This window comes from Callospermophilus lateralis, chromosome 2 (assembly GCF_048772815.1).
Source record: "Callospermophilus lateralis isolate mCalLat2 chromosome 2, mCalLat2.hap1, whole genome shotgun sequence".
In the NCBI taxonomy this organism is placed as follows: domain Eukaryota; kingdom Metazoa; phylum Chordata; class Mammalia; order Rodentia; family Sciuridae; genus Callospermophilus; species Callospermophilus lateralis.
Window position 1 is genome coordinate 146857838 of NC_135306.1, and position 19808 is coordinate 146877645.

The 19808-nt window shown below is 36.1% G+C and overlaps 1 protein-coding gene across 4 annotated transcripts in view; it reads left to right on the plus strand.

Moving 5' to 3' along the window:
• Positions 1 to 19808, plus strand: part of Pak1 (p21 (RAC1) activated kinase 1) — a 149154-nt gene that overhangs the window by 86510 nt on the left and 42836 nt on the right. For all 4 annotated transcript variants that reach the window (XM_076843942.2, XM_076843940.2, XM_076843939.2 and 1 more), the window contains exons 3-5: positions 5217 to 5317; positions 5784 to 5931; positions 10795 to 10832. In XM_076843942.2, the coding sequence (XP_076700057.1) occupies positions 5217 to 5317; positions 5784 to 5931; positions 10795 to 10832 (287 nt within the window). The remainder of the gene's footprint in view (positions 1 to 5216; positions 5318 to 5783; positions 5932 to 10794; positions 10833 to 19808) is intronic.

The following is a 19808-nucleotide window of genomic DNA, read 5'->3' on the forward strand; positions in this document are numbered from 1 at the left end:
AAAGTGTTTTTTTTTTTTTTTTTATTGATTTGTAGGAGTTTTATCTAGATGTAGGGTTTTTGTCCATTATATGTTACAAGTACCTTCTGTTATTTTCTTCATGGTATCTTTGCTAGATGGTTGGCACAATGTTTATAGACTTTTAGTATAGTCAAATTTATTAATTACTTTCTAATGTTTGTTGTTTTATTTTTGAAATATTTGCCCACACTAAGCCATGAAAATATTTCTCATTTGAATTTTTTTTGCATTCATGTACTTGAACACATTACCTACAAATTATAATAGTTTTCTTTTTTTCAACTTCTCATCTTTTTCTTGTCTAATTGTACTGGCTGATACCTTCAGTACTATGATGAATTCAAGGACCTACAGTACTATGATGAATACAATTAACTTACCTTTTTTTAATTGTGGAGGAAAAACTTCTAATTTTTTAAATTTTTTTTTTTTTTAGTTGTTGATGTTCCTTTATTTTATTTATTTTATTGCTTATTATTGTGGTGCTGGGAATCAAGCGCAGTGCCTTATGTGTACAAGGTAAATGCATTACCGCTGAGCTACAAAAGTTCTAATATTTTATAGTTAGTATGATGTTTGCTTTAGAGGTGTTTTTTTTTTTTTTTTTTTTTTTTTTTTTTTTTTTTTTAAGTTGTATATGGACTCAATGCCTTTATTTGTTTTTTGTGCTAGGATGGAACCCAGTGCCTCACACTTACAAGGCAAGGGCTCTACCACTGAGCTACAACTCTAGCCCCTGCTTTGGTGGTTTTGATAATTAACTTTTGTTAAATAAAATTCTTTGTAATCTTGGTTTGCTAAGAGTTTTTAATCATGAATTGTATCACATTTTAGCAAAGTGTTTTCTATATTAATTCATTATATATATGCATAGAGACTCCTTTTTTATTAATATGGTCAGTTACATTTACTTTTTTAAGAAATTGAAATACAATTTATATACTATATAGTTTATCATCTTAAAAACCATAATTCTAAAAACCATAATTCAATGGTTTTAGTAAATTCACAAAATTGCACAATCAAGGGCTAGGGGTGTAGCTTGGGTATATGTCTAGCATGTATGAGGCCCTGGCTTGGAGCCCCAGCCCTGCAAAAAAAAAAAAAAAACAACAACAAAAAAAAAACAACAAAGTATCACTGTTACAACTAATATCAGTACATGTTTATCACTCCCAAAAGAAACCCTATAAATTTGTTAGCAGACACTTTATTTTTCCCTTTTCTCAGCCCCTTAACAGCCTCTAATCTACTTTCTGTCTATGGATTTGCCTGTTCTGGATACTTTATATAAATGGAATTATGCAATATGTGATCTTTTTTGACTTATTTCTTTTCACTTAGCATAATGTTTTCAAAGTTCATTCATTTTGTAGCATAGATGAAGACTTTTTTTGTCTGAATTTCATTATAGAGATATACCACATTTTATCTGCTCATCAGTTGAGGGACATTTGTGTTATTTTCACCTTTGAATACTTCGAAGTTTTTGTGTAGATACATATTTTCATTGGGTTTCTCTCTACTCATCATACAGGCACACACAAAAAAATTGTTACGGCAACCTTCACCCCACAGGGAGACTAAAGTTTGTGGGATATGGAACCATCAGGATCCTGGGTTTGCTTTATTTTTTCCACTGTATCCTTAATCCCAAATTTAGAGTATATGCCTAATAAGAGATTTTGGAATTGGGATGGAATGCTGGGCAGGTGGAAAGCCAGAACAAAGATCACACTCTTTACTCCTATGGCCCTTTGCACATTCTGTTTCTTTCTGGAATGATCTTCCCCATTTTTGCCTAGTTAACTCCTATTTATCCTTCATGACTTTTTAAAAATATTATCTTCTCCAGATAGTAACTTGTTGCCTACCTTCATCTCTATTCTAAGCATGGGTCATTGTCCTGCTTTGCAGATTGAGGACTAGAAACTCGGAGACTTTCTCCCAGGGTTACACAGTGAGTTAACAAAAATGATAATACTGAATCCCTCTTCCCCTGACTCCTACTTCAAAATTATTCCTACTAACAGTCTTTGGATTCCCTCACCTTAGGCTTTTCAGCTATAAAATGTTAATCCATATTGTCTGGCTCCTTGGGTTTGTTGTGAAGAATCAGGGAGACAGTGAAAGGGCTTTATAAAGAGTTATGCACATATGAGGGTGGTGATTGTTACTTCTAAAAAGCAATTAACTGAGTTCCAAGTGGCTATGGGACTACATAGCTTTTTCTTTAGTTTTGTCTTGCCTTTCTGACTCAGGAACCCTGTTTCCAGCTGGTGGTCCCCAGCTAGTGAGTATTTGGCCAAAATCGCACAGCACCCAGCCTCCATCTGCCAGCTATATTTCCCTTTTCTCCTTATTTTCCCCTTCTCCTACTTTAGCCAGGGTCTTCCTCTTCTCAAGTCTGGTTTATATTAAACCATTATTCAGTTAGTAGTTACTTTCATTCAAATCAATCAGAAGGGATCAGGGGTATAATGAAGAGTAAAAGACTTGATCAGGTAGACTGAGTCTTACCACCATGTGCTCTGTGACTCAGGGCAAGTCAGTTTACTTTTTAGGGCCTCTTCCTTCAGGGAGTGGAATTAGATGGTCTCTAAAGTCATTTCCTAGTATTTTATGGGGTTTTCATGAACTAAGTAAACTCTGTGCTGGGTTTTGTTTGAGATTCAGAAATATAATGGTCATAATGAGAAACCATGATTTTTTTCCCTCAGCTTACTATATTTTGCTTTTTAAAAATTCATCAGTTATAGTTCATACAAGGATCATACAAGATAGGAAATGATTAGATGGATGATGGTGTAACAGACTCAGTGCCTTGGGAATTCACAGGGAGAGGAAAGGTCAGGAAATCCTTCCTGAGAGAAGTCTTTGAAAGACAGCTGAGACAGAGAGAAGGAACATTCCAAACAAGGAAATTAAAAAAAATAAAATGAGCACAAATGTGGAAGTAGGAATATGTGAGGTATATTCAAAGGTCATGGGGTACCTTATTTCCGTTTCAGACTTGGAGAATGTAGGAGCTGGAAGGTCCTTAAGTCCATCCTCCTATGATTTCATTTCCCCTGGCTTTTTCCAATTAGCTAGTCATCCTCTGAGCCATTCTCTGAATCTTCATTACCAGTTTCTTCTGGACTTTACTGTCCATGGTTATGATATTATATTGTGTAGTCTTTTAATAATATGCAATAGAAATAATGCATAAAATATAATAAAATATATAAGCATAAAAAACCAGAATACATAAAACATTAATGTAGTTTTACTTCCTTAAAATCTTTAAGTGATTTAAGTGATCAGAACAGAGGGAATTTAGAAACAGAAAGCAGTTTAGAACAGAAAGCAGTTCTAAAGCCCTGCCACATGTCCTACATATTCTAGATGTGAGTGAGACAGATGGAATTATGTCTTAAATGACTGCTTGACTTGGGCCCTGGTATAACCCTTAGCCTTCTCTTTCTCAAAGCAGCTGCTTCTGGAAGAGAAATTGCCAACTACATAAATAACTTAAACCCTAGCAATTGGCATGTGGGCAAATAGTTCTTATAATGACGCTAAAGAAAGACCTTTGGAATCAGACCTGGATTCAAATCACATCCTCATTAGAGGCTAAGAGTGAATTATTTAGTGATAATATTTATTAATAAGATTGTAAGAATGAAGGAAAATAATGTATGTCATGGTACATATACATGGAAATTTCTTAATGTTATTTCTTCTCATTATATCAAAGTGTATTTTCTTAATTCAACTTGAAATTCTTTAGGGGAGACAAAGTAGTAGAATGTACAGGACCTTGCTTTGATTTCATTTACTTAAGATGCTAGGCAAATCTGTGCCACAGTTTCCTAATCTACAGGTAAAAATTGCTTCTCAGAATTATGGTGATTACGTGAGATAGTATATATAAAATGTCTATTAAAAACTGTGGGAGGGCTGGAGATATAGCTTGGTGGCATAGTCCTTGCCTAGCATACATGAGGCCCTGGGTTTGATTTCCAGCACCACCTCCCCCCATTCCCCTGCAAACAAACAAACTGTAGGATGCCATCTAAGGAACAAATATAGAGCTTTGAGAGTACTTATTTTTCTGGTTTCATAGACTCACCAAATATGGGAGCTAGAAAGGCCCTTAAGATCATCTAGTACATTGTAGCTGGGCCCAATGGTGCATGCCTGTAATCCCAGCTATTAGGGAGGCTGAGGCAACTGGATCACAAGTTTAGGGATAGCCTTAGCAACTTAGCAAGACTCTATTTCAAAATAAAAACCAAAAAGGGCTGGGGATGAAGCTCTGGGTTCAATCCCTAGAACCAGGAGATGGAGATCATTTAATTCATCCTCCCCATAGTCTACTTGGGAAAGCAGATACTGGACTGTATACTATAATGAGATAGAAGTAAAACTGACTTGTACTCTAGATCTTGTTTTGTTTTTTTTTCCCCCCATTTTATTGCCTTTAATCAGGTTATGCTGGTTAGTGGGAGGCATGAGGACTTCAGAATTTCTTTTGGCTGGTGTGCTGGGCTGCCAGCTGCTTTAAAATAAGGTTAATGAGGGCTGGGTAATCAGTTTCATAGAAGTTTGGCCAAGCTTGTGAAATGAAACTTTTATTCCTGTCCTGGAGAGAATTTGCATATCTTAGACAGGTTCCTTAGACTGCTTGACCAGTTAAGGTGTCTGATCATTTGTTCCTTTCTTCACTCACTATCTCGGCACCTAAGTGCCAGGTATGTGGTAGCCCCTGAGAATTGGTGATGAATTGGACATGGCCCCTGCACCTGGAATTTAGTCTGGTAGAGAAAATAAGCACTTAAAATAGTCAATCACTCTGTTGGTGCTGTGGGAACAGAGGAGAAGGTGAAGAACTGCCCAACCTGGAGATCAAGGAAAACTTCCAGAAGAGGACTTGCTCTATATCAGCTGGGTAGTTAGTGGTAAAATCAGGACTAGTAACTATGACAGATGTTCCTTCTGCTCCTTCCTTGCTTTAATTCAGGAAGAATTCAGTTTTTAGACATGTATCTACTCTAAGTCCGGTTGTAGTTAGGCTCTGTAAATACAAATGTAAGTTGGGACAAATCTTGTTCTCTAGGGGAGCCTACAGCTCAGGAAAGAGCTGAAATAAGCATTAAAAACCTAGTAATACCCCTCTTCTAAAAATTTCCTCTTCCCTATTTCTCTCACAGCAAATAAAAAGAAGGAGAAGGAGCGGCCAGAAATTTCTCTTCCTTCAGATTTTGAGCACACAATTCATGTTGGTTTTGATGCTGTCACAGGGGAGTTTACGGTGAGTCCTGGTTTACACAAAGCCCTTTGGACTTTTAGAGTTCTGGCTGTGTGCTGTTAGATTCAATTTTTTCTCACCTTGCTGATCCCTTTTTCTTTGCTTGAGACCTTTATTACTGTCTTCTTAACATTCACAAGAGGAGCACTTTCCTATCTCCAAAATTGTATATTCAGAGAATCCTTTTGATTTTCATTCCTTATATAAACCCTTACTGAGGGACCCCATGCAGGCTCTGTGTATGACATAGAGGATATAGGAGCAAATCAGACATGGTCCTTGCTTGGAAGGAGGTATAAAATGGTAAAGGAGCAAACATATTAAAAAATAACTGTTAAGAGTGGTGTTACAGAAGAGGCTTGTGTAAACTTTAAGGGCACAGAGATGAAGGGATGACTAAGAAGCCCATCTTTATTCAGGGTCCCCTGTAACTATTTCTTCCTGAAACCCTTGCATGTCTGTCTTACAGGGAATGCCAGAGCAGTGGGCCCGCTTGCTTCAGACATCAAACATCACTAAGTCAGAGCAGAAGAAAAACCCGCAGGCTGTTCTGGATGTGTTGGAATTTTACAACTCAAAGAAGACCTCTAACAGCCAGAAGTACATGAGCTTTACAGGTAGGAGGATTATGTCCACATCAGTTGTTGCAAAAGAAGGTTTTAATCTGGGTGGAAAAACTCCACATATTTATTGGTCTGGAGTGAAATAAGAAAGTGGAAAGAGCAAAAGGTGGTATTCTCACTAAGATGGGATTTGGGAATTTGACAACCAAGATGAAGTTTTTTTCCCATCAAACTTGTCTTATTCCAAAACTGCATGTTTTTTAAAAATAGCATGGTGTTATGTAAAAGGAATACTGGCTTTGTGCCAGAGGTCTTGATTTTGACTTTCACAAGATTCTATAGTCATTTCATTTCTTTGTGCCTCAAAATGGGAATAATCATTCTGTTTTATTTAGGTTTTTGTTCCTGTGACCAAAATACCTGACAAAAAATAACTTAGAGGAGGGAAAGTTTATTTTGTTTCATAGGTTCACAGGTTTAGTTCATGGTCAACCAATTCCATTGCTCTGGGCTCCAGGTGAGGCAGAAACTTATGGCAAAAGGATGCAATGGAGAGGCACTGCTCACTTCATGGTGGCTGGGAAGAAGACAGATGGCACAGGAAGGCGTCGTCACAGGAAGATGAATCCCCAGTGATTCACCTCCTCTAGCCACGCCCTTCCTGCCTACATTTACTATCCATTCAGTTCATTCAAACTAGGATGGACTTATTGGGTTTCAGATCTCACAATCTAATCATTTCACCTTCAAACATGCCTGCATTAACACAGTTGCTTTAAGGGGGACACCTTATATTCTAAACCATAACAAATTCCTATCTCAAGAGGTTGTAGTGAGGAGTAAATGAGCTCATTGATGTAAAAGTTTTTTATAAGTTATAAAAGCACCATAGAAATGTAGCTATCATTGTCATGATTATTGTTAATATCATTAGTTATTTAATAACATTAATCAGTATCTTTTAAGTTGGCAAAGCCAGTTTCTTCTTCAAGGGACTAATTTTTATCTGTCAAATGAAATAAAGCCAACAATTTTAAATGATCCTTAGATATACACTCTTTATAAGGGATTATGTTTTTTATAGCAGAATTGGGATTAGAATCCAATTCCTACACCAGCATCTTTTGAATAACTAGTTTTCTTTAGTAATTTTATTTGGAGCCCCTCCTTCCACAGCAGAGAAATTTTTCTTTTCCTAGGATAACTTATGAGAAGTCTATATTTTTGGAAACTTGCTTTTTATAGCATCTTAGAATGTTAGAGCAAGAAATACCTTTGTACATATCAGCTCCCCTTGTTTTTTAGTCACATTAGGAAGACATAGGCCTGCCTAATGTGGCTAAAATAGTAGCAGTGCTAGTCTCTTAGTTCCAAGCCTGGTGTTCTTTGTTCATGCTACCTTCTTCAAAGGGCAGTATTGTTGGAAAAGGTGAGAATCAGGATGAACTTGCTGATTTTGAAGGATGCTTCCCCTGCAAATATCTGGCTTGTATCAAAGGGCACAGATGGTGGAGATGACAGACTGTAGCTTCTCTCATTCTGCCATAGTGGTACCCAGGAGAGGGCCATGCATCTACCCAGCAGTATTTCCTTCCTCGCGTCTGTCACTGCTGGGTCTGTCTCACTTCCTCACTGGGTCATTCCAAGGAGAAATTGGGGTAAGGGGATTCTGAATGGGAAGGTTTTCTGGTAGTCAGGAAATTAAGGAGTTTATCAGAGACATCAGATTATAAACTATCTTTGAAATCTTCAATAGTAAAGTCTTTGGAAGAATCTGTTTCCTGCATGCATGTATGTTTGTGTGTGCAAGTTATAGGTGTGCATATGGAGACATTGCCCAGTGGGTTTGCACATGTTTGAAATTATAGTCTATGTAAGTATTCATGGATGAATATGTATATGGACATGCAAATTCAGATAATTATGTAACTTTCATCTGTACATGCATATATGAACAGTATTTAATATATATGTATAAATGTGTATGCATCTATTTTTGTGTTTAAACCAATATACACATTATTTATATGTATGTTTAAGATTTTAATTTAATTGTAGTTGGACATAATACCTTTATTTTATTTATTTTTATGTGGTACTGAGGATCAAACCCAGGGCCTCGCATGTACTAGGTGAGTGCTCCACTGCTAAGCCACAACCTCGATCCTGCAGGATTTTAATTTTCTAGAAGTTGAAGATGAGGGCCAATTCTAGGCAAAACTGTATATTTGATATAGTTTAATTTTAATGTCATATCTCTCCTTTCCCTGTTTCTCCTTCTCATTCAGTTAGTTATAGTAACACTACCTCAATTTGTGTATTATCTCATGTGAATCTCCTAATGCCTTTGGGAATTGGCAGGGCAAGGACTATTATCTCCATTTTACAGACTCAAAGAAGTTTATTAGACTTAGAGAAATTAAATGTCTTACCCAAGGTGATTCAGCTGATAGATGATGGAAGTGTGTTTTAAACTTGGGCCTTTAAACTCAGTGCTGTCCCTAACCCAAGCACAACTCTCCATGCCATTTGGGGGCGTTAAATTTCCTATTTTTCAACACTAGATTTTCTATTCCAATTAGTAGCTGATGTGTTAGAGAAAAAGTAGGTTAGATTTACAACTTAGTTGAGTATTAGCCCTACTTTGCCACTTATTTATGTGACCTTGAACCAGTCTCTTTCTTACTCTCAACCTCAGTTTCCTCATTTATAAAATGAAGAGAATGGAATACTTTCATCCTGTCATTCTGTACTTTGGAATTTGATTTTGAAATATAGAAATTATATCCATGATCTTTAACAAAAGCAATGTTTACTTGTTTTTTATGGCAATAAGAAGTATGTTATAACCAGAATACCCAATCCTCAAAAATACTAGCAGCATGTAAGATTAGGGGTAGTGCAGTGAAAGCATGGTGTTGCACTCCACCTAAACTGATACTCATTTAGATAAGAGAAACAAATCAATTATGTTTAAATTATATCATGAATTGATTTCTTCAAGCCATAGCAGATGATTCAGGGCTTGTTTTAAGAACATATTGCTAGGATGGTGTCGTAGCTCAGTGATAGAGTGCTTGCCTGGCATGTGTGAGGCACTGGGTTTGATTCTCAGCACTACATATAAATAAATAAAACAAAGGTACATCAACAACAACAAAAAATTTTTAATTAATTTTTTTATTTATATATGACAGCAGAATGCATTACAATTCTTACTACATATATAGAGCACAATTTTTCATATCTCTGGTTGTATACAAAGTATATTCACACCAATCTGTATCTTCATATATGCACTTTGGATAATAATGTCCATCATATTCCACCATCATTTCTAACCCCATGCTCCTTCCCTTCCCCTTCCATCCCTCTTCCCTATCTAGAGTTCTTCTATTCCTCCCATGCTCCTTCTCCCTACCCCACAGTGAGTTAGCCTCCTTATATCAGAGAAAACATTCAGCATTTGGTTTTTTGGGATTGGCTAACTTCACTTGGCGTTATCTTCTCCAACTCCATCCATTTAGCTGCAAATGCCATGACTTTATTCTCTTTTATTGCTGAGTAATATTCCATTGTGTATATATGCCACATTTTTTTATCCACTTATCTGCTGAAGGACATCTAGGTTGGTTTCACAGTTTAGCTATTGTGAATTGTGTGGTATATCTGTAGTATGCTGTTTTTAAGTCCTTTGGGTATAGACCGAGGAAAGAGATAGCTGGGTCAAATGGCAGTTCCATTCCCAATTTTCCAAGAAATTTTCCATAATTCTTTCAATACTGGCTACACCAATTTGCAGTCCCACCAGCAGTGTATGAATGTACCTTTTTCCCCACATCCTCGCCAACATTTATTGTTGTTTATATTCATAATAGCTGTTATTCTGACTGGAGTGAGGTGAAATCTTAGAGTGGTTTGGATTTGCATTTTTCTAATTATTAGAGTGATGAACATTTTTTCATATATTTGTTGACAGATTGTATATCCTCTTCTGAGAAGTGTCTGTTCAGGTCTTTGGCCCATTTATTGATTGGGTTATTTGTTTTTTTGTTTTTTTTTTTTTGGTGTTTAGCTTTTTGAGTTCTTTATATACCCTAGAGATTAGTGCTCTATCTGAGATAATACCTTGTCTTTAAACTTATTTTCTTACTGAAATTTCCATTGGGTTTGTGTTTTATATTTTGGCAAGTACAAGATAACATTGATTGAAGGAGGCACCATTCTTTTATTTACCAGTATGGCAGGGGACGGGACCTGCCAACCAAACCATAATTGTAGGAAACCTCTCCATTTTAGAGCTCTTAATGTGAAAAATGTATGAATTAGAATCAGTGAAATCTGATAATTACTTCATTGGAGGCACTTGATTCTATTCTTAGGAAATAAATTTTTGCTTTTAATTAGACTTCACATGATTAATCTCTCTTTTCTTAGTCTTTCTGGCCCTGTGGGGAATGGGCATGGATGTACAAGGATCCTTTGTGAAAGCTGAAGCTGCGGGTTGACCATGATTTTGCATAATGGCTCAGGACTGTGCCTTGGATTCCTTTCCTTTGGAACTTATCTCTACCATCAAAGCCTGCTGATGATATAGCTGATGATGTGGACACAGTTCTAGCATAGATTTAGAATTAAATCATAATTCGGATCTTGAACCTCTATTTAACCTATATAAACCCCAGGACAAATCACTTCCCTGAACTATAAAATTGATAAAAGTGGATATAATGATAATACTCAGAGCCATAGTGAGGATAATATGTATAAGGTACTTAGCATGTTATGTGGCCCATACTATCATTCATATTATTATTATTCTGTAAACCTGGGAAGTGCTTGATCAGGTAGACTTCCTTAGCTCTCAAAGATTAACTACAATTGTTTACTAAGTCTTTTGTCTTTGTTCCTTTGCAGATAAATCAGCTGAAGATTATAATTCTTCTAACACTTTGGTAAGTCTTTTTTTTTTTTTCTCTCTCTCTTCTGAAATGGGCAGGTTCAGAAGTAAGGGTCAAAAGATATGATAAGGATAAATCCCGGGCTGGGAGGCACTCATCTTGGTCACTCTCCTACATTCAGCTTCAGAATGTCTGTCTATATAATAAAGGAATTGAACTAACAAAAATTGTGCATCCCTTCCAGCTTTAATGCTCTAGAAATTGAAACCTGGGAACCACCAAGATGTGATTTCTAGGCTGTTTTTCATAGGTAGCTTTGAACATTGGGAAAGCCAGTTTGTCTTTCTGTGCTTTAGATTCCTCATTAATAAGATGAGATATATCTGCCTTGCCTGGATGCGTTTTTAGACACTTGAATTTAGAACAGTTCCGTCTTTTCAGTAAGGTCTGCAAAACTAGGATTAGAAATTAATTGTTGAAGAGAGAAGATTCTTTTCACTTAAGGTCATTTATTCTGCCTTTTGAAGTTGTAGTGATGTCCTGTAATTTGAAGTGATATTATAGGAATCATTGACAAATTGACTGGGAAGTAAGACTAGCTTAACTCAACTTTCAGATTGTATTTTCCAGGGCAATTATGAGTATGAAATGAGATGTTGATGTTTGAAAGGGTCTTATAGTTAATTATGACACATATAAGAGAATGTCACTATTCTTTATATCTAATATTTTCTCTTATAGAAAGGTGGTTGTGCCATGTTGATTTACTAAATATTTACAAGAGCCCCTACTTTGTGCCAAGTCCTGTGTAGAGTAGTGGTGATACAGAAATGATACATTGTCCCAATGCCTAAGAACCTTTCAGTCTTATGGGAGACATGAAAGTACAGACAGTTATATTTTAGTATGATAAACTTCATAAGGCCAGAGGCTATGCCTGTCTTGTTAATTGCTGTATCTTTGGCATCTGACAGGTTCCATGTTCAGTAAACATTTATTGAATGAAAGATTGGATGTGTCAGAGAAAGCTTATTGATGGTAAATTCTGCACTGAATGAGTGGGGCAGAAATTAAGGAGGATGAGAATATTCCAGACAGAAAGAGAACTGTATGTGCATGGAGTGGAAGTTTATAAGGGAATTGCAAGTGGTTTAATACTGGAATGTGAAGTGTGCGGGGAGTACACGTGGGTGGTGAGTAGGAGTGGTAAGTAGGCCACGTCTTGTAGGATTTTGACTTCATCTTAAAGGTAATGAGAACTTAAAGACTTTTAAGCAGGAGAGTAGTAAGGTCTAATGCAATTCTGAGTCACCACCAAAATACTTTGAACCATGTTGCTAGCACTGAGAATTGATTGATTCTGAGTCATTTATACCCTTATCAGTTATACTAAAAAAAATGTCGACAAGCTGCCTTGTAACATGACAGATCCCTTCTTATTCAGTATCTCTTCATATTTGCTGAAGCTTGATGAGGTGGGTTATTACGTATTATTTTATAGGTTATAAAACTAAAATAGAAAAGGTTTAAGGCAATAGACATCTGATTTTCAATCTGCACTGCTTTCCCTTGATTCATGCTGCCTTTCATCAAATGGAAGAAATGTGAATAAAAGATGGGAGAAGAATTTGCAAATGTAGGTGTTTGAACAGTGAATCATTGAAGAAAGGGCCTAACAAAGTTGAGTTGTACCTTGTGATTCAAATATCTTTATACATATATAGGAAGAGTGGTAGCTATCGTTTATTAAGTGTCTATTCTGTAATGAACACTGTGTAAATAACTTTCTATAGGTTAGCATAATTAGTCCTCACAGTTTGCCTCGTGAAGGAAGTATTATCCATCCCCATTTCACAGGTACAAAAACTTTCCTGAAGATTCCTAATTAGTGGGACTAGGTTTGTGGCTCAGTGGTAGAGTGCTCACCTAACACATGCAAGGCCCTGGGTTCAATCGTCAGCACCACATAAAAATAAATAAATAAAATAAAGGTATTGTGTCCAACTACAACTAAAAAATAAATATTAAAAAAAAATTCCTAATTAGTACCAAATTATAACTGGAGTCTTCTGAATCCAGTCCAGGGTTCTTTTCATTGTGGCAAGGAACAGAGAAAGATGTCAGAGAGGTCTTATAAAGGAGAATGCAGAGTGTTGTTTGCTAGTGTGGAGGAAGTGCCCTGGGGCTCATGCCATATGGCAGAGAGGATAACACCTGCTTGGTTAAAAACCTGTACTGGTTTAGTATCTACAAATAAAACCAGTCAGGCTCTCAAGGACGTTTTTCTCCCCCAATTCAGAACATTTGTCCCTCTAGTTCGTTGTTGTATCTTTATTTCCTAGTTTTATAGAGAAATAGGATTTTTATTGTGGTAGCATGTCATTGTTCTCCATTTTGGATTCACTTAATTTGTGAAATAATCAAACAAAATTGTTATCTATATAATAAAGATTTTAAAAATTGTAACTCAGAAACATTGACTCTGTCCCCACTGTTGATGAGTTAGTAGTAGAAATCAGTTCAAAATTCTGTTCTCCTGAATATTCATCTATTCATTTATACTATAAATATTTCCTTAATATCTTTTTTGTGCCAAAGTATAGGTGACACAAAAATGAATGTGTGCTACCTTGAAAAAAATATTAATGACAGACTAGGAAGATAAAAGCTCCAAGATATGGCTGCATGAATAATGTGCAGTGAGGTCATATTTGATGGAATGGTTTATTTTGCCTGATAGTACAAGGAAAGTTGCACAGGGTACTGGGTCCTGAAGGATTATTCATTTAACAAACATGATCTTTAAGGTTCTTTCCTGCCTAAAATTCTGTTATCTGGGTCTGAGACTTGACTCTAAGATTTTATGCTATTTTAATGCCTTATTCTCATTCATAAAAAGAACATCTACCATATGGTAGATTCTTTGGGTGTTAATGAGTCAAGGGCTAGCAGGGTCTTTGTTCTTGATCTCACAAGTTAGTGATGAATCAGAACATGTAAGCAAATATTTACAAGATAGTTGTCAGATAAACACAAATAATTAGAAAGAGGCAATGCTTTTCTGTCTAGGGATAGGGTGAACAAAGCTGTGCTGTTAAGTTTCCAGTATATCGGGCAAGAAAATTTGAACTTTGTTGTTAGAGTTGAAGAAGTATTGTAAATAAAAGACTGAAATAGTTGGATGTACATTTTAGTCTAAACTAACGTCTTAGAAATATTACTCTGGAAATTTATTCATGCTCCTGAACTAAATTCATGTGCCTATCTCTCTTACTAGCCTAAATTTCTTAATTTCAGAAAGATATATTAAAAAATAAAAGCAGCACTTTAGAACTAAACATGACATAAATCAACCATTGTGAGGAATTTGTGGAAGATAAAAAGTAGGTAAGGTCAGATTGATCAGAGCAGAAGCAGTCACAGCTTAAAAATAAGTGGAAGAGAAAAAAGTAACTTCACAGAAAAGGAACTAAAAGAATCTATACATGAAGCAGAAAGTAGTCTTCGATCATCTTCAAGAGTATTAATTAAATTCTACATTTAAAACATCAGGGGTAGTCTCCTCTTTACAGTGAGCAAAAGGCAGCAGATGCATTTGTTTCTAAACTAAAATCAGGTAATTTTCTAAAGAAACTGCTTCCTTGAGGAAAGCTGCTGCTATGGGCACAGGGGCCTGAGAGAGAAGCAGAAAAAAACCCCAAGTTAATTGCAGATTTCTACCATAGATACAGAGGAGAAAAAAAGTAGCTTTTGCAGCAGAAAAATACATTAAAATTCTCTATACCAAGAATTTCTCATACTTTGATAATTGGGAGGGAGGACTCTCTATACATATCCTTTTCCATACCTACGTATCCTACAGTAACACTTGCTGGTACCTGCCTATACGTAACCAGACTGACTCAGTCCTGCCATTCAGAGAGTACAGTGGAGAAGCATACTTACATAGTGGCAGGAAAAACTCATGTTGATTACTTACATTGATCAGTCTAGTCCTTCACTTGTAAATATGAACTCTAGATACTTGAGGGAAACAAAACTTTAGAGAGGGACCAAATAAAGAAATAAAACTAGCCTCAGAGGAAGTAGATAATTCAGGAAAGATAATTGTTCAAAAAAGTTCTATAGATGTTACATCCCCCAAAACACCTGCATTGGAGCTATCAGGGGATAGAAGAGAGTTCTTAGAAATTAAAAAAAATGTAGTCAGGCACAGAAGCCCACACCTGTAATCCCAGTGACTCCCAGTGACTTGGGAGGCTAAGGTAGGGGGATCACAAGTTTGAGGCCACCCTGGGCAATTTAGCAGGACGCTGTGTCAAATTAAAAAATAAAATAAAATAAAAAAAGAGCTGGGGATATAGTATGAGGCCCTGCATTCAATTCCCAGTACCACATGCACACAGAAAAAAAGTGTTAAGAAATGAATTTGCAGGGCTGGGGTTGTGGCTCAGGATTCGATCCTCAGCACCACATAAAAATAAATAAATAAAATAAAGGTATTGTGTCCAACTACAATTAAAAAATAAAAATTTAAAAAGAAATAAATTCACAAAGATTAAATGCATATAAGAGAGAATTAATGATATAAAGTAGAAAAACAGGTGGAAATTTGAAAATAAGGGATAATACATGGTTAGTTAAGGAGATTTAAGATGACAAATTAGAGAACAGAGGCAGTGGAGTGGGAAAAAAAATAATTAAAAGAATAAGAGAAGAAAAGTTCCTCAGCTAAAAGAAAGTCTTGGGTAAAAGGTCTATCAATCACCAAGTCAGACAATTGAAAGACACCCAAAGATAAAGAGAAAAATCTTAAAGAGTTTCCAAAGAAAATATACAGCCACTGTCCAGAGGAACAGTAGCATCAGATGTCTCATTAGCAATAGCAGATAGAGGAGCAATATTTTCAGAAATATGAGGAAAATTATTTATTATCAGGAATTCAATACACAATCAAACTAGCATTCAAGCACCAAGTCAAAATAAAAACATGTTTGGACATGTGAAGATCAATGTTTACCATTCACAGATCATCTTTGAAAGATACCAAATGGTAACAGTAATTACCTCTGGGGTTGATGGTGATTAATAATATTCACTTAAAATTATTTTTTTCAAATTCAGATTAAAAATCAAATAGAACTAGAAGTCTTATAATACATAGATGTCACTCTGAGTTCCTCCTTTGCCATTGTCTTGGCAGTCTCTTTGCTTTTCTGTGTTGGTATTTCTATTTTCTCTACCCCAGGCCTGCCTTTTGCATTTTGGTAGTACATGTTCTCTAGCAGTTTTGAGAAAATAAATGGGAAATAAATATTAAATATCTTTTAGGTCTTAATATGGGAGTTTCTCCATTTTGCTCTCAAATTTGATTATACTTTGGCTGATTATAGAATTCTAGACTGGGAATAATTTCCCATCAGATATAGAAAACATTGCACTTCCTTTGTTTAGCTTTCAGTATTGTTAAGTCCAAAGTTATTTCTGCTTTTTTGTATATGACCTACTTTTTGCCACATGGAAAGCTCATAGGATCTTCTTTGTCATTGTTTGGAAATTTCATAATTATATTCCTGTCTTCATCTATTTATTGTTCAAGGAGCTTTGTGAACTCTTTCAACCTGGAAACTCAAGGCTTCAGTTCTAGGAAATTTGCTTGAATTATTTCATTGTTTTCTTCTGCTTTCTTTATTCTGTCTTTCTAGAGCTCCTATTTATTTATATTTTGGACCTTTTAGACTTATTCTTAATTTTTCTTACATATTCTCTGTTGTCCTGTTCTTGATTTTTGGGAGACTCCCTCATCTCCATCTTTCAATTTATCTATTGACCTTTCAATTCAGTACTCATGTTTAATTTCCAAGTGCTCTTTCATTTTAAAAAATTACGGCATTGTATTCTTGTTTCCAGAATTAGTATCTTCTCTTATCTCTGTGGACATTTTGTGGGTTGGGTCAAATAATTTTCTTGAGGGGATTGGAGGTTAAGGAGTTAAGTACTGAAGTGCTGAAAAAGACAATAAAACCTGATGTCCTCTGCAGGGCCAGAGAGGACATTAATGATAGGCTTTCTTTTGATGTTTTCTTCTTATTATTTATTCTATCTTCACCGCCACCCCTCCACCACCATCTTTTCCCTAGTTATTTTGATTTCTTCCATGTTTATGGGAGCTCTTCCTCATATATTTAGCAATCTTTGGAGGTCTACTCATACTTATGACTGGATTATATAAGAAGCTTGCTAGAATTTCTAGGTCAGTAGTGTGGTATTCAGTTAAGTGATTTTAATAAATTTATAGAATTGTTCAGCTATCACCATAATAAAACTTTTTTTGTTTGTATCACCATAGGATAATCCAGCTGGATTATTTGGAGAAAACTCATATTTTTGACTTTAGAACTTTCCTGTTAGGCAGGTCAGATCTACAGAAGAATCTTCTAATCTGCTTTGATAATGAAGATCTGACTACAAGTATTCTAGGAGCCTAGTAAGAGAAAAGGTCTAGAAGTCCCAGAATTCACTGTTTTTTGCTGTGGTATTTTTGTGTTTGTGCTTGGCAACCCTAATCCAGGAATCCTTTTTTACCATCTCCAGAGACTAAACCTCTAATCTTCAACTAGGGAAGGGAAGGCAGTCACCTACTGGTTGTAGAGCAGGGAGAAGAGATTTAGAGCCTAACTGCTGCTTAAATAGCTTTCAAGGACTCTGCCTTTAGTATTCTTCCCTCTTCTCCACTTTATCTGTAGTTCTGGAAGTATATTGTGTTAGCATTTTACTTTAATTTTGAGAATTCTACAGGCTAGACATATAGATTGGTTTTCAAGCTTTGCCCACTTGCAGCTTCATACACAGTCTCCTTGAGTCCTTTCAGCTCATGCCATCTGCTTTGCTTCCTTTTTTGCAGTTCTTGCCTTCTTTTCCTGTTGCCCCCATCCTTGTGAATATAATGTGTTTAAAGGACCATTCCTGATGTTAGTTTTAGTGAGATTTCAGGAATTAGATTACATATATCAATTCCTGGAATGTTCACTTTTTGCTCCATGTATTTTGTATTTTATTACCTAGAATTTATAATGAGAACCTATTGGTTTTACATATAATTTTTTAAGTTTACCTTTTATTCTTGTTTTTTTAATTTTATTTATTTATTTTAATTAGGTATATGTGACAGCAGAATGCATTTTGATTCATTGTACACAATTGCAGCACAACTTTTCATTTCTATGGTTGTATACGATATAGCCTCACTCCATATTTGCAGTCATACATGTACCTAGGGTAATGTTGTCATCTCATTCCACCATCTTTCCTGCCCCCATGTACCCTCCCTACCCTCAACACCCTTGCCCAATAAAAGTTCCTCCATTTTGCCCAGCCTCCCTGCTCCCCATTATGGGTCAGTATCCACTTATCAGAGAGAATATTTGGCCTTTGTTTTTTAGCATGATATTCTCCAGCTCCATCCGTTTACCTGCAAATACCAAAATTTTATTCTCTTTTTAAAAATATTTATTTTTTGTATGGACATATACCTTTAATTTTTTTTTTATTGATTTATTTGTGGTGCTGAGGATCAAACCCAGGGCTCCTCATGTACTAGGCAAGCACTCTACCGCTAAGCCCCAACTCCAGCCCTTTTATTCTCTTTTAATGCAGCGTAATATTCCATTGTGTATATATACCACAGTTTCTTTTTTTTATTGGTTATTCAAAACATTACAAATCTCATGACATATCATCTTTCATACATTTGATTCAAGTGAGTTATGAACTTCCATTTTTACCCCAAATATAAATTGCAGAATCACATCAGTTACACATTCACAATTTTTACATAATGCCATATTAGTGACTGTTGTATTCTGCTGCCTTTCCTATCCCCTACTATCCCCTCTCCCCTCCCGTCCCATCTTCCCTCTCTACCTCATCTGTTGTTGTTCAGTTCTCTCCCTTGTTCCCCGCCCCTTTCCCCTCACAACTTCTTATATGTGATTTCGTATAATGATGAGGGTTTCCTTCCGTTTCCATGCAATTTCCCTTCTCTCTCCCTTTCCCTCCCACCACTCATCTCAGTTTAATGTTAATCTTTTCCTCATGCTCTTTCTCCCTGTTCAGTTCTTGGTTGCTCTCCTTAAATCAAAGAAGACATTTGGCATTTGTTTTTAAGGATTGGCTAGCTTCATTTAGCATAATCTGCTCTAATGCCATCCATTTCCCTGCAAATTCCATGATTTTGTCATTTTTTAGTGCTGCATAATACTCCATTGTGTATAAATGCCACATTTTTTTTATCCATTCATCTATTGAAGGGCATCTAGGTTGGTTCCACAGTCTAGCTATTGTGAATTGTGCTGCTATGATCATTGATGTGGCAGTATCCCTATAGTACGCTCTTTTAAGGTCCTCAGGGAATAGTCCGAGGAGGGCGATAGCTGGGTCAAATGGTGGTTCCATTCCGAGCTTTCCAAGAAATCTCCATACTGCTTTCCATATTGGCCGCACCAATTTGCAGTCCCACCAGCAATGTGCAAGTGTACCCTTTTCCCTACATCCTCGCAAGCACTTATTGTTGTTTGACTTCATAATGGCTGCCAATCTTACTGGAGTGAGATGGTATCTTAGGGTGGTTTTGATTTGCATTTCTCTGACTGCTAGAGATGGTGAGCATTTTTTCATGTACTTATTGATTGATTGTATGTCCTCCTCTGAGAAGTGTCTGTTCAGGTCCTTGGCCCATTTGTTGATTGGGTTATTTGTTATCTTATTGTTTAATTTTTTGAGTTTTTTGTATATTCTGGAAATTAGGGCTCTATCTGAAGTGTGAGGAGTAAAGATTTGTTCCCAGGATGTAGGTTCCCTATTTACTTCTCTTATTGTTTCTCTTGCTGAGAAAAAACTTTTTAGTTTAAGTAAGTCCCATTTGTTTATTCTTGTTATTAACTCTTGGGCTATGGGCTTCCTATTAAGGAATTTGGAGCCCGACCCCACAATATGTAGATTGGAGCCAACTTTTTCTTCTATCAGGTGTAG